We start from the raw sequence: 14,532 nt of genomic DNA on the forward strand, positions 1-14,532 counted from the left end.
TTTTACAGATAGCTGTAGATACTCACTGTTGTTCCTCTCGCCTGACCTCATTTGTTTGTTTTGACAAAAAAATTTGACCCAGAAATTTAAAATCTGGATCTGATTTACAGTCCAGTTCTTATGTAATGTGGCATACATCAGGCTTTCTCCCTGTTTCCCTTCCTTAAGAATGGCTTCTTGACAACCACCCTTACACTGACACATTTCTGGCTTCAGTGAACAGCAGACGGCTCAAGAGCCAGATGCATCTCTCAGGTCCTGTATCAGGTTTTTGCTGGATTATTTCCTATTTCTTAAGATCATTACTTTCAGATACTGTTCATCTGATGTACTTAGTTTTTTAGGCCCGTAACCTCTTCTGCCCTCCACTAATTCAGTTTCCTCAAATTTTTTAAGGACACAATGCACACCATGGCGAGATACACTCGTTCTCAGGCTAATAACTCTTTGGGAATCACCTTGTTGCTGCACCAACACTGTGTTATGTTTGATATTTTTCATAGATTCAGATAAAGAACTAGTAAAAAAAAAAGAAAAAAGAAGCCATTTGTCGTGTGTAGATGCATCACTGATTCATTGCTTTATGTCTTTTTTATGCTTGGATGATTCATAGGTCAGTGTTAAGTGGCCTAAAATGGTGAAAGTTCAATGAGACACTAACATTTCAACAGCATATTATGAAAATGAAAAATATTACGTGTGGTATTTATTAATATGCTTTTAAAAAACCCCTTTGTCTTTTAGATTTTTAATAGATTTCCTAGTTGAATCTACCGTCAGAGTACAGTTCAAAAGGTCAAATAATGAAAATCAAAATATAGAAACGATTTTTAAAGAAATGGGGGACAGCTTACGAATTTGCACAGTACTGTAATATAAAAAATTGAATCGGTCGAATTAAATAAAAATCATAAATCATTTTTGCACTGAAAAGACAATACAGAGGAATTTGTCTTCACTGGTTTGGCAATTGTGAAGGAATCAAGAGGGAATTTTGCAGAGTTTAAAACAATGCAGATGTTACCAGACTTCAATAAGACTTGAGATAATGATAATGATTAAAGGTAGTTTGCATTGTGATTGTGAAGGATTTAGGAACTTTCATAAACAGACTAGGGACACCTTTTTTAGGTCAAAGTCATGGAAGTTTGAAGTCATGGCTTGTTTTTGTAATCCTCCAAACTCCAACTTCATGTTTAATAGCTGTATTTTTCAAAAGACAAAGATCTCAAAATATAATTACAATTCCCAGAATCAGAACATCTGGATTTCTCTTTGGAATCTTGTTTTTTTAGGGGGGATTTACATAAAGATGGAATGTGTTTAGATTTCCAGATTAGCCAGAGAAACTGACCTGCAGCCAGAATGCTTCAGAAAGAATTACAGTAAGATTTTACTAACTCTGGGTCACTGAATCTGAAACAGATGCTTAAAATGATTAGCTGTCTCTAGTTTTCCTGATATGCTGAGAGGTCAGTTCTTGAACCAAAACTTCTTAACTGAAACCAGAAAGGAGTAAAATACATTTTGACCACTGGGTTTTGACAAAAAAAAAAAAAAAAAAGGCCTAGATGTGAATCATTTTTGAATTCTTCCTAAACTATTCCTTTATTTTGTAGGAACTGAGCTTTTTTCGAGTTGGATTTCCACCAAGTCTGAAATGCTGTGTCCAGTTTCAAATACTAAACTTTCTCTACTTACTTTTGACCTCTGCTCTGACCTTATGTTTGAATCCTAGTACTCGGAAATCCAGATAAAATCTAGATAGGAAATCTAGAAGTGTTCTTTAAAGCACACCGAGATATACCACAAGTAATATTTTTCATTTTCATAATATGCTGCTGAAAGTTCTGTGACTCATGGAACTTTCACCAATGAAATTCACTTAACCTTAACCTGCATTTCCTCTCTTGGTACATGAAGCTATGATGAAACCAACATACAGTACTGTGCAAAAGTCTTGAACCACCCTTATTTCCTTACTCTTTTTGCTTCCAAGAAGCCAGACTTTCTTGTCCTTTTTAAAGTGGTCTTAAGAAATAGCACTCCAGGGTTTCTGAAGGTATTTTAAAGTTCGGGGGTTTTACTTTTGGGACATTCATTCGTGGACTTTGTTGCTACTAATCTAGTGACTGTTCACCAAAGCTTTGTCTGAAATGGGTCAGTGGAAAGGCGATTGTAAAGAAGCCATTCTTAAGGGAAAGAAAACAGGGAGAAAAGGCTTGGGTATGTTAATTACACAAGAATTAGGCTCAAAATTAGTAGCAAAAAGGTTTTATGGATTGATATGAATGCAGGAGATCAGAAGAGAGGTACAACAGTGAGTGTCTACACTCATCTGTAAAACACGGTGGAGGCTCTGTCAAGGTTTGGAGCTGCATTTCAGCCAGTGGTGTTGGATATCTTCTTAAAACTGATAGAACCAACAACGCAGAAAAGTACAGTACTGCCAAGCATCTGATTGGCAGTGGCTTTATTTTTCAGTTGGACAATGATTCCAAACACAGTGCAGTAAACTCATATCTGGATAGATAAACACACAATGGAACAGCATCAGTCATGGATTGGCCTCCCCATAGACATAGCACAAACTTCCATGTAATTAAAGCATTAAAACAGTGTGGGATTCTCTTCACACAGACAGAACAAAAGGACGCAAATATCCAAAGATGTTAGAGTGTCCATCAAGAAGCCTGAACCAATTCTGACGACTATGTAAAGAAATTATAAGAAAGTTTGGGTAATAAAGGCCTGAATTTCCACAAATGCTTGCACATCTTTCAGTAAATCACTGCATATATTTCCCATTTTACTAGCAAAATATAAAGAAAAGAGGGACTGACTTTTCTCCATGTGGTCACAACAGCTTCACGTGGCCTGGCAGGCTGAGGTTGACGTGGGGTGGTAATAACTCTGCTATGTTTTCTAGTATACTATTTCAAATTAAATTTTTAAACTGTTAGATTAAAAAAAGAAAAACAGTGACAATATTGTCATTTGAAGCAATCATAAACAGATGAGAAGGCTGATATTACAATTAATAATTAACCCTCATTTAAACAGTGTACACAGGTGTAAAATGTAAGACATTGAATGTCTTATTAACAGCAGCCAACTGGCTTTTTTATTCATTTTATACCACTGAAAACTGTGTGCACATGTGCACCTCACTTGATTTGCATTTCTCTGGCGCCACAGCGTTCCCCCTAAAAACTCAGTAACAATTTAAACCAGGTTTTACTTTAAACTGTCTCTCAGAAGTTTTCCCTGGGCTGTAAAGCAACACAAACAGCTCGCGTGTGATTTGCCACCCTCTTACAGCTAGTCATAAAGGTTAACATTTAAACCGATGTTTGTGTTTTATTCTTCATGATAAACTGTTATCTGCTCATCTTGCTTCCTTCCTACTTAGTGTGGGTGTTTATCCTGTTCCTGTATAGTATTTACTAACTGCTGTCAATATGACAATTATAACACCCTGCCTTATGGGTGTAATAAAAATGTTTCGGATCATGAGTAGAAGTTATGATTTTTCTGACATTTAGTATTTCAAATGTCAAGGAAACGAAAATACGCCACGTTTAACACATGACACCAAGGTGATGTGGTCGCAGTAAGCGCTGTAATGTCAAGCTACATTTGCGGTGTATATGATAGGTATTGTTTACTCATACTAAAACTACACGTCTGTGGTGGTCTGTTATCAGTGGGCCACAAACACACCAAAACTCTCTCGTTTAGGTCATCATGACATAGGCAGAGCCACACAGAGAGAGGAGCATTTTGATTTCTTCTCAGGGTACTCCAAAATGATCAGGAGCACTCCTCTGCAAGAACTAAAGCCGTGTAGTCTGACGCATTTTAAACCAGTTTCTTGGCATTTCTGCGCTGGCATCGTGCACCACAGCAAGACAGACTGCAGTCTGCAAATGTCGCAAGATGCATTCACAACTGTGACGCTGCTGCCAAACAGCAGGAACCCCTCCATTATTGCGCTCAGCATTTGTGGGCTGAGAACAGACTTACACAAAGGGAGTTATGTTTCCACAGGATGTCTTTTGTTAAAAAAAAAGAAAAAAGACAAGTCAGATCAGAAGCACCTTTCAACTTTACAAGGGAAACCTATTCTGACTCTTGATTAACCTCACAAGGAAATTTCCATTAGTGCTGTCGTAAACAGATGTCACCGTATATTAGAACATCCCTTTGAGGTTACCTATTTGTCAGTCTAGATTCAGTTTATTGGGAAAAACAGTCATGCATCTATCCCTGTTTCCCCCTTTTTCCTTCTAATTAAATCTGCCTTTCCTCTAAATAGAGGACAACCATCATTTTTTAGTGTTTGAGTTCAAAATGTTTTTTTGTGCATGTAAAAATAAGTTAATTCTTCAGCACAGGCAAGAATTAAACTTCATGTTGTACAGCTAAAAGCATGTGGACTACCAACAGTTCATCACACAGAGGACTGAGACTGAGTAAAGGAATTGACACATATAAGTAAATATCCACTTTATTAGGTACACCTGCATAGACAGGCCAATAATCAGTAATAATAGCAAGAATACTATAAAGTGCATGCATGTAGGCAAGTCTGTTTCACAATACTTTTCTTGTTGGCACCAAACAAATTTCCCACATGTGGGACTAATAAAGGTTATCTTATCTTATCTTATCTTATCTTATCTTATCTTATCTTAAAGTTCATTCATGATAATATTCTGCATTATGGGGGCCAAACCCAAACCAGTAAACTTTTTTTTGGAACACCTGAGTGCCTGAAAACGTTCTCTTTTTAGCGCAAAGTACAAGTGCAATCGGAAAAACTAGTATTTTAATGATAAGCTGGGAAAGAAAATGTTAAAAAAAAAGAGTCCAATTTGAATAATATGCCTCAGCGTTTTCACAATTAGTCAGCTTACTGATCCACAGTGGTCATGTTTATTGTTTGCTGTAGAGGTGTGATGATTCAGACTTCTGGCTCAGATGAAATTAATAGTTCAGCCCCTCTCATGCTGTGATCCATTCTGAAAGACTCTTGTCACCGTGCTTACTGGTGCAAAATGCAGTGGAAAGTCCAGAAATGGGTCCTCCTCCTCCTCCTCTGCAATCTACATAACCATGCCATAGGCCGCATTGAACCCTTTGGGAAGCCAGTTCAGACCCCTGGTGTGCATCCATGCCACAGCAATAAAGGTTTTGATTATGCTCACCAGTGAAGGAGTGAAGGAATATTAATTTACATTTGCTCACATGCTTAAATTTCATGTATGGTTGTACTTTCATAGTTTGAAAAGGGAGTACGCTCAGAAGGCAGGGAGTTGAGGATGTGGGGATATCGATGTCCTTGCCGGATAAACAAGATAAGATGGTCAGGGCTGTCTAGACCAGGGGTGTCAAACATAAGGACCCGGGGCCAGAATCAGCCCGGCAAAGACTCCAGTGGGGCCCACTGGATGGCTATGCAGAAAAAGGGAAAAAGAAAGAGAACATATATTTTGGACTGTTAATTGTACTTTCATAAGTTTTACAGCTTTTCCTCTTCTCCTTGGCCCTTCATGCTACACCAGAGTAATTAAGTTATAGATTTCTGTAATTTTACTCATTTGCTTCTTAAAATTTAAGCCGTGCTGAGAGATTTCTTCCTGTTAAAATAGCACTTAATTTTTTTTATGTAAAATATCTGAGGGATTAAATGTGTAGTTAAACTTCTGTACACTGGCAGAAAGTACAGTTTCACTGGTCCAGGCAAGTTTCAAGTTAAAATATTCCACACATTTCATCAAACCTTTAAGATCAGCTATATAAACACATAAAAAGTAACATTTATAGTGTTATCTGATTTACCTTATCTAACCCTTATCCTTTGATGAATTTCCACAACATATTTAAATACACGTGCTTCTGGGAGAGCAGAAAGAGTATCTAGAAATTATGAATAGGATCCTTTGTTATATTCCTAATATTTAGGGAACCGGCTCATATGCCCCAGCTTAAAATGAGACTGAGTTTTTAGAATTGTGGTTTTTAAGCTGCCAAATAACCAAAGCTACAAACATCAGCCAGGAAAACATGACAAGGTATAGCAACGAGTGGTGTACCTTCCAAACCAACCTCAGGCATGTCTTTATCTACACCATACCACATGGAGAGAAAAAGACTTGCACTGCTGCTGCAAGGTGAGTAGGGTTTGCAAAGACACAGTTCCCTAGCTGCGTCATAGGGATGGTCTTATCCAATCCTTAAAGATATTGAGATTTTAAAAACATACTACTGTATTATAAGGTACTGTATCATTAACTACTGTTAACAAATCATTTCTTTAATTTGCACTGCATGTTCAAAAATATGCTTTGTGAGTCTACTTCTGCTATAGGTGTGGCTGTAAAAGTAAATGCTGTAAATGGTTATCTGTTGGCTCTTTGATACAGCTGGGATAGGCTCCAAATCCACACAATGCTGTTAAGTGGTTGAGAAACGTAGTTGTGTTGATTAAAAGACCAACTCATTTATTTACTTTTACAGAAATGGACTGGTTTATTATGGTGTTACTGATAAGACAACACAGGGTACAGAATGGCACTGAGGGACACGGTCACCCCAAGCTTCACTATATGGCTACACCCCTGATTAAAGGTGATCACTGCTGTAGTAGCAACTTAAGTTTCATGTTCAGTGTCCACATATTTATTGTAATATACTTTGCACACTCAGCTTTCCCTTACTGTCATGGCAAGTTTAACATGACCTTTACTAACCGTGCCTGACTGATGCCTGTAGTCCCACTGTTACTTTGTGCCGTATTTTTACATTTATTTACATAACATTGTCAGTACTTGCGCACACAGCACAAGTTTTAAGAAGGTGGTCAAGTCACAGAGATAAGAGGTGGCAAAGAAGCAGCGGAGTCGGTTTCTGAATGACAGAGCTTAAGTTTCCTCACTATCACTTTGACTGGAGCGAGTGTGAGTGAGTTAGTGTGTGAGGGGACAGACACCCACACGTCACTGTTTTACTGACAAGAGCAGAAAAAACTGCTGCCACCTACTCAAGCTTGTACAAACACACGACTTCCAGGAAAGCTACACGCTCTACATTTCCCCCAAATGTTCAGCTGATACCGCCTCACGCTTTGAAGAAACACGTGCCTCCAGCACATGGCTGTGTCCTTTAATGCAACTATCTGCATTTCTCAGTGCAGTTCTTTGTCAGATTAACAGGATTACTTCGGTTTTCTTTTTACTCCCTTCTCACGCACACCTGCACTGTAATTTATGCAGCTGTATGAGAGGTCTTAAAGTAAGAGAAATTATGGATTTTAGTGAGAATAAAGACAAAGTAGATTTACATTAAACTGATCTGATCATACATTAAAACGTAATGAAGTTGGCATTTTGAAGCCACTTTAAGCAAGCAAGGCGGCGGGAGGGGGGGGGGGGGGAGACTCTTTACAATAGTAACACTTACAAAACTCATTCTTCTGTCTAAACCACTTGTATGCTGATGTTTGGAAATGGCTCTCACACTGCAGCATGTCCCCACCTAGTGGATACATTGAGCAACTGCCCCAGTAAGATTTTGAAGATGTGTGTCAGGTCCAAGTATGTGTGCAGACACTATTTTAAATTCCCTAATTAAGGTATAAAAATACTACAAGACAAATAAGGTCTCACATCTTTAATTTTTTTTGCAAAACAAGACTTGGAATTACAGACGAGCCTGAACTCAGGCAAAGGAATCATACAGTCCTCTCTCCATGCAGTGTGCAGAGTTGCACGTGAACAGCACCCCCCCCCCCCAAACCTTCCAGATGCGACTGTGGAATGTACTTGTGTTCACACATTTACCGCTCTGACATTTAAAACTCAGTGCAACAGGGTTCTCATTAAAACAAATGTGGCGTCACCATGAACTTCTACAGGAAAAATCAAGACAGCCTCTTAAAGAGCTCTTCAGTGTGCTGTTCCACACTCAAGAGCACCAATATCGGTCCACCTCACAACATTAATAGCTATTTTTTTTACAGTTTAAGGATGAACAATTGGAAAGGGAGGATTATGTGTTGAAATCTGGGGTGCGATCTTGTTTAATCCACTTCTTCCATGCGTGAAGCATCGTCCTCAGCTTCGCCTTCTAGGGGAGGCATCTCATCTGGGACAGCTGTAGTGGTGGTCTCCTCTGCGGGAATGTCGTCATCGTCGATACCTGAGTGCACAAAAGCATAGCGTTGCTCACCTAGATCGATACCCACTTCTAGAAAGTCAAGAGGATCTGGAGTTTTCTTACCAAGACCAAGTTTGATCATTCTGTAGATGCGGTTGGAGTGAGTCTGTGGGTCGTCCAGGGAGAAGCCTGAGGACAGCAGTGCGGTTTCAAACAGCAGGATGACGAGGTCCTTCACAGCCTTGTCGTTCTTGTCAGCCTCAGCCTTCTGCCTGAGAGTCTCCATGATGGGATGGTCAGGGTTGATCTCCAGGTGCTTCTTGGCCATCATGTAGCCCATGGTGGAGTTGTCCCTGAGTGCCTGGGCCTTCATGATCCTCTCCATGTTGGCGGTCCAGCCGTAAGTACTTGTCACAATGCAGCAGGGGGATGACACCAGTCTGTTTGACACAGTCACCTGAAGGAGACAGAAGACATTAAGATTTAAAGAGGCTCAGGTGACAACATCTGATAATTTAAGGAGACAAAGTCAAGTTAGTCAAGCATGTTAGAAATAATACCAGCACATTACAACTTTAAATCTAGTCTAGTTAGTTTACATCCCCAAATCCTTGCGAAAACTTGAGTACTAGATGCACATTACTGCAACAAGCACGAGTTTGACTGCATTCACTTTATGGTTCAGATTTCAAACATGTACAGCACCACATCTGGCAAAGAATGCAAATCATTCGCATCACACCAAGACTGCAGGAACTCACCACAGTACTAGTTGGAACCAATTAGACAACCTGTTACCAAACAAAATCCTATCAGCCACAGTTGTGAACTTTGAGACCCTAAACGCTAGAGCACGAAGGGAAGTTTGGGTTAATCTTAATTGGGCTCTCACTAGGATCACTGACCTTCTCCACTTTCTTGTCAAGAATCTCCTTCATGAGCTTGCAGAGGTTCTCAAATTTAGCCTTGTCATCCTCCATCTTTTTCTTCTCCTCCTCATCCTCTGGCAGCTCCAGACCCTCTTTGGTGACAGAGACCAGGGTCTTGCCATCAAACTCCTTCAACTGCTGGACACAGTACTCATCAATGGGCTCCGTCATGTACAAGACCTCAAAACCACGCTTGCGGACACGTTCAACAAAGGCAGAGTTGGCCACCTGATCCTTGCTCTCACCTACAAATGACAAAAAAGCGATAAAGTTTGAATAAAACTTCATTTTTAATACTTGTGTAAATGCAGTTCTCTTCTACCATTTCAGAAGCTACTTAAGGTTTATTTTACTCACCAGTAATGTAATAGATGGATTTCTGGTTTTCCTTCATGCGGGTCACGTACTCCGAGAGGGAGGTGGTCTCGTCACCGGACTGGGAGCTGTGGTAACGCAGCAGCTCAGACAGCTTCTTGCGGTTTTGCGAGTCCTCGTGCACACCCAGCTACAAGTGAACAAATAAGATTTATCATCTTATCCAAAAACAATCTCATACACCAGTAGGGTTAATGGATTCAAATAAAAAGTCAATCCCACCTGTGTATGGTCAGGTGGGATGGACTGCCAGCAATGTCACTATTCTAATCACACTGACATTGCACACTGCATGAATTCTGCTACATAGTTTGTCACTTTAGGCTTTTAATTAACATGTTTTCAGTCTACAGCCTAAATGTGGGAAGTTTCTATTCCTAATGCAGATTTGACTGCATGGGATTACATAAATGCCAAAACAGCTATTCTTCTGGGTTTTAAAGATCTGGTTATTACACACACACACACACACAAAAAAGTCTACACTACTTTGAAGAGGGCTTTACAAACCAGATTAAAGAATAAAGAGGTAAACCTTTGAGGTCCAAGAAGATGCACTGACATGAAATGAAGAGAATTTTAAGAGCCAACTTTCCTAAAGACACAAAAAAAAGAAAAGTAGCCAGAATATTATAAATACCTTGAGGTTCTTTGAGAAGGCTTCGTAGAACTTCTTGTAGTTTTCTTTATCCTCACCCAGTTCAGCAAAAAGCTCAAGACATTTCTTGACAATGTTTTTACGAATGACCTTCAGGATCTTGCTCTGCTGCAGCATTTCTCTGGAGATGTTCAGGGGCAGGTCCTCGGAGTCCACAACACCACGGATAAAGTCTGGAATAACATAAATGCTACACTAAGCCTTTGCCTTTAAGCAATTCCTTACTGTGTGCTAAGCTGTAAATTAAAGTACTTTCAGACTAAAGGTAAAAAGCAAGTCATCTTACTCAGATACTCGGGGATGAGCTCTTCACAGTTGTCCATGATGAAGACTCTCCTGACGTAGAGCTTGATGTTATTCTTCTTTTTCTTGTTCTCAAAGAGGTCAAAAGGTGCGCGGCGGGGGATAAAGAGCAAGGCACGGAACTCCAGCTGGCCTTCCACTGAGAAGTGCTGTAGAGGAAAATGACTCCGTTTAGCTTTATTTGTAGTTTATGACTACGTTAAAAACCCAGTAGGCCAATTAAAACCTGGAAGAGCTGTTCAGGTTAACCTGCTTACCTTAACAGCCAGGTGATCCTCCCAGTCGTTGGTCAGACTCTTGTAGAACTCGCCGTACTCTTCGTTTGTGATGTCGTCAGGATTCCTGGTCCAGATGGGCTTGGTCTTGTTCAGCTCCTCCTGGTCGATGTACTTCTCCTTGATCTTCTTTTTCTTCTTCTTGTCCTTGTCTTTGGAGTCCTCCTCATCATCTGAGCCAACATCCTCGATCTTTGGCTTGTCCTCACCTTCCTCTTTCTCCTCCTTTTCTGCCTTTTCCTCCTCTGCCTCGTCGTCACTGACCTCCTTGTCGCGCTCCTTCTCCACCTGCAGATTCACATTACTTTGATTTTTACTTTGCCGTTCTTTAATGGTATACTAACAACGTCCTCTATAAGAGTCACTTACAAAGAGGGTGATTGGGTAGCCAATGAACTGAGAGTGCTTCTTCACGATCTCCTTGACCCTCTTCTCCTCGACGTACTCTGTCTGATCCTCCTTCAGGTACAGGATGATCTTTGTTCCACGGCCAATGGGCTCACCTGTGAACAGTTGTGATGCTTTTAGGACATTTTGTACTAAAGTGTCCATGGAGTCAAGATTCAATTTTTAGATACTTCAAATCCATATTTAAGCCTCTAAAGGAGCGCACTTTGCTAGACGATGCCAACTTTAACGCCAAGATTGAAAACAACTCTCTTAATACTTTAAAGCTACATCGTAACCTCAGACACATGAAAACCAATACACAATTAACAACATCAAGACCATTAATAGTAAGAACTGCTTCCAATTCATGAGAAATCAGGGACATCCTTAGATGTACCCACAATATTTAAAAACGGGTTTAGTTCTGATATTGTAACATCAATACACTTACTGTTGTCAACCTTGACTGTGAAAGAACCTCCAGCAGAGGACTCCCAGGCATACTGCTCATCATCATTGTGCTTTGTGATGACAACCACTTTCTCAGCAACAAGGTAGGCAGAGTAAAAACCCACACCAAACTGACCAATCATGGAGATGTCAGCACCAGCCTAGAGGAACACAGTGAGTTCTAATGTTAGATTTCAGCTTAATTGTGAACATGGAAAATGCTTTCCTCTTATAAAGCGTCCCTACGGTTCCATACTGAGATGCATTCCCTTCATACCTGCAGGGCCTCCATGAAGGCCTTGGTACCAGACTTTGCAATGGTACCCAGGTTGTTAATGAGGTCGGCTTTGGTCATACCGATTCCAGTATCGACCAAGGTCAGGGTGCGTTCAGCCTTATTGGGAATGATGTCAATTTTCAGATCCTTGCCACTGTCGAGCTTGGAGGGATCAGTCAGGCTTTCATAGCGGATTTTGTCCAGAGCCTGCAAATGTTTAAACAACAGGATTAAAACTAACATTCTTTTAAGCATTTAGAAACACAAAAAAATGGCTAAAAATAAATGCATCAGTGCTGAATGAAAAGCTCTGCTCCTGCTAACTTACATCAGAAGCGTTGGAAATCAACTCCCTGAGAAAGATCTCTTTGTTGGAATAAAAGGTGTTGATGATCAGCGACATCAGCTGAGCGATCTCAGCCTGGAAGGCAAAGGTCTCAGCCTCCTCTTCTTGGTGCATTTCTTCAGGCATCTGCATTAAAACAGTTTGTGTATGCTTTAATAAAATGGGTGGATTTCGATAAAAACAGGATAAGGCTAATTATGGGATCCGGTTAAACTACATATATTCAACTACTTTCAGTTTCGCAAACTGTATCACCGTTTGATCCTGTCAGAAGTCGGTTACATAATATGGATAACTGCCGTCATGTTGCGGAAGTGGCCGTTAACCAACATGGCGTCGAGCGACAGACAATGGACCCCGCAAACACGTGCTAAGGAAAAGCTACCGATGAAAATAACGAAAAAAAGCTTATGCAATGCGGCAAAATAGGTTCACCCAGAAGAGCAACTTAAAGCCGTGTATTAACGACAGCAAACGTGACTGTCATATAAAACGGCTCTGCCACCAATTCGAATAAATAAGAGCTAAAAACACCACTCACTTAAGACGAGCATAAATCTGAAAGCATTGGCAACTTGAGAGACTAACTCGTGCGTTTTATAGACACGCGACAGCTACGTGAACACGGGGACTAAGCGAAATCGACTCAAGCCAGTTCACGTTACTCTTATAAAGATTTAAAAGGATTAATTCTGTTAATGTGGACCAGTCGTACAATTTATGAACCGATACAGCGCTGTCATGTTCGCCACACCTGCCTTGGTACTACACACGGCTGGGGCAGTGCGGCAGAGTGCAGCATTTACACCGCTCGACGTCTACGTGACAAGTGCAAACATTTCTTACTCCACAGTAATTAAAAACCAAAATTCTGAATACTACTGTGATATGTTAGCTGTACCTGACCAAAGTTACTTAAGGTTACAACCGTAACTCGTGAGAATACGAGCTGTACTGTATAATGACTGTTTAATAAAAGGTCAAATATCAAAGGCTAAAGCACGTAGTAACCAACAAGAAACCGCTCGTCTACATACCTTGTTAATTTCGTTGACTTTTCTTGAATAAAATGCAACCAAATCGCTATCCCTTACGCTGTCTGACGCAGAGAAATGGAAAGGGACCTCCTTTTAATAGACCGGTATCTTTATACACGTGCTTCACTGTGCAGTCGTATCCATCCGCGGTGCGCCATCTAGTAAGGAGAAGTGCACCAAGTGAATTACAGTTAATGTTTTAAGGCTACATTCACCATGTGATGAGTTTGAATGAAGACTTGAGGAAATACCATAACTAAATAAATAAATATGATATTATTAAGACATTTTAGCAGGTATTAATTCAGTGGATTGAAGTGTAATGTGTACTAAAGAAAACAAATCTCTGGAGATTTAAAGCCATTATATTAGGTATACAAAAACAAGGGGACTTTTTCAAGATTAATTAGTAAAGTGAATTCAAAAACACTTTATACTACTTTATACTAATCTCCTGGAAAACACAGTATTACAGTTTTATTTCTGAGACAAGCGCATCATTGCTGCCATCTTGTGGCCGTTAAAACCAAAAACGAAAGTATTGTCCGAATCGATCTATTTTATACTAGTTTCCAGAGCTGCCGCGATATGCTATCAAAGCATAATTTAAATCAGTCTAACAAATAAAGTCAATAAAACTCACGAGTATACCGTTAATTTTCCGACAGACCAACAAAGACTTTAGATCTTTTTAATCTGATGGAGGAATATTCAAAAACATGCAGGGTGTGCTTCGTTTCTTCTAGCACTTTCCATGAAAATCCCGCCTAAAGTGACGTCACGCGATGTCAGTCGCAGTCTTCACGTAACAGCCGCTGTCTCCGAGAGGCACCGACAAAATACAAAACAAGACAAACAAACAAAAAACCCATCAAAAACAAAACGCTGCTTATGCAATAAATAAATAATTGATCTTCAGATATTTATTCTGTCGGATGTCAAAATTATTATTTTATTCGTAAAAGACATTATGGAGGAACTCCTATGCACAAATAATAGACTACGTCTTTGAATTACATATTAATGTAATTCAATAAAAATAAAAATCTAAATTGACGATGTCTTAAAATTTCCCCAAAGTAGTACATACAAGTGCAGGAGTTGTATTATAGTGTTGAAATCCATTTTTAACCCAGCAAACCTTCAACATCGACAAACGCTCCCTAACCTTATGTTTCATTAACCTTCTAGACGACCTTTAGGAATGCTATGTAAATATTAATAATAATAAGAGTAGTGATTTTTCTTATTGATGTTAATATTACAATACTAGTATAAAACTATACTCTAACGACTCTAGTAATAATAGTAGTACAGTTATTGCCGCAGTAG

At 39.7% G+C, this 14,532-nt stretch overlaps 1 protein-coding gene across 1 annotated transcript; it reads right to left on the minus strand.

Annotated features, from left to right (window-relative positions):
• Nucleotides 1-7,659: 7,659 nt before the first annotated feature.
• hsp90ab1 (heat shock protein 90, alpha (cytosolic), class B member 1) lies at nt 7,660-12,295 on the minus strand. Its single transcript, XM_013271984.1, has 11 exons — nt 12,146-12,295; nt 11,818-12,024; nt 11,542-11,701; nt 11,070-11,203; nt 10,683-10,988; nt 10,409-10,574; nt 10,105-10,295; nt 9,447-9,594; nt 9,066-9,334; nt 8,284-8,617; nt 7,660-8,202 (listed from the first exon to the last, which is right to left on the minus strand). The coding sequence occupies exons 1-11, from the start codon at nt 12,293-12,295 to the stop codon at nt 8,084-8,086; spliced, it is 2,184 nt and encodes a 727-aa protein (XP_013127438.1). The 3' UTR covers nt 7,660-8,083.
• Nucleotides 12,296-14,532: the final 2,237 nt, after the last annotated feature.

This window comes from Oreochromis niloticus, linkage group LG15, assembly GCF_001858045.2.
Source record: "Oreochromis niloticus isolate F11D_XX linkage group LG15, O_niloticus_UMD_NMBU, whole genome shotgun sequence".
NCBI lineage: Eukaryota > Metazoa > Chordata > Actinopteri > Cichliformes > Cichlidae > Oreochromis > Oreochromis niloticus.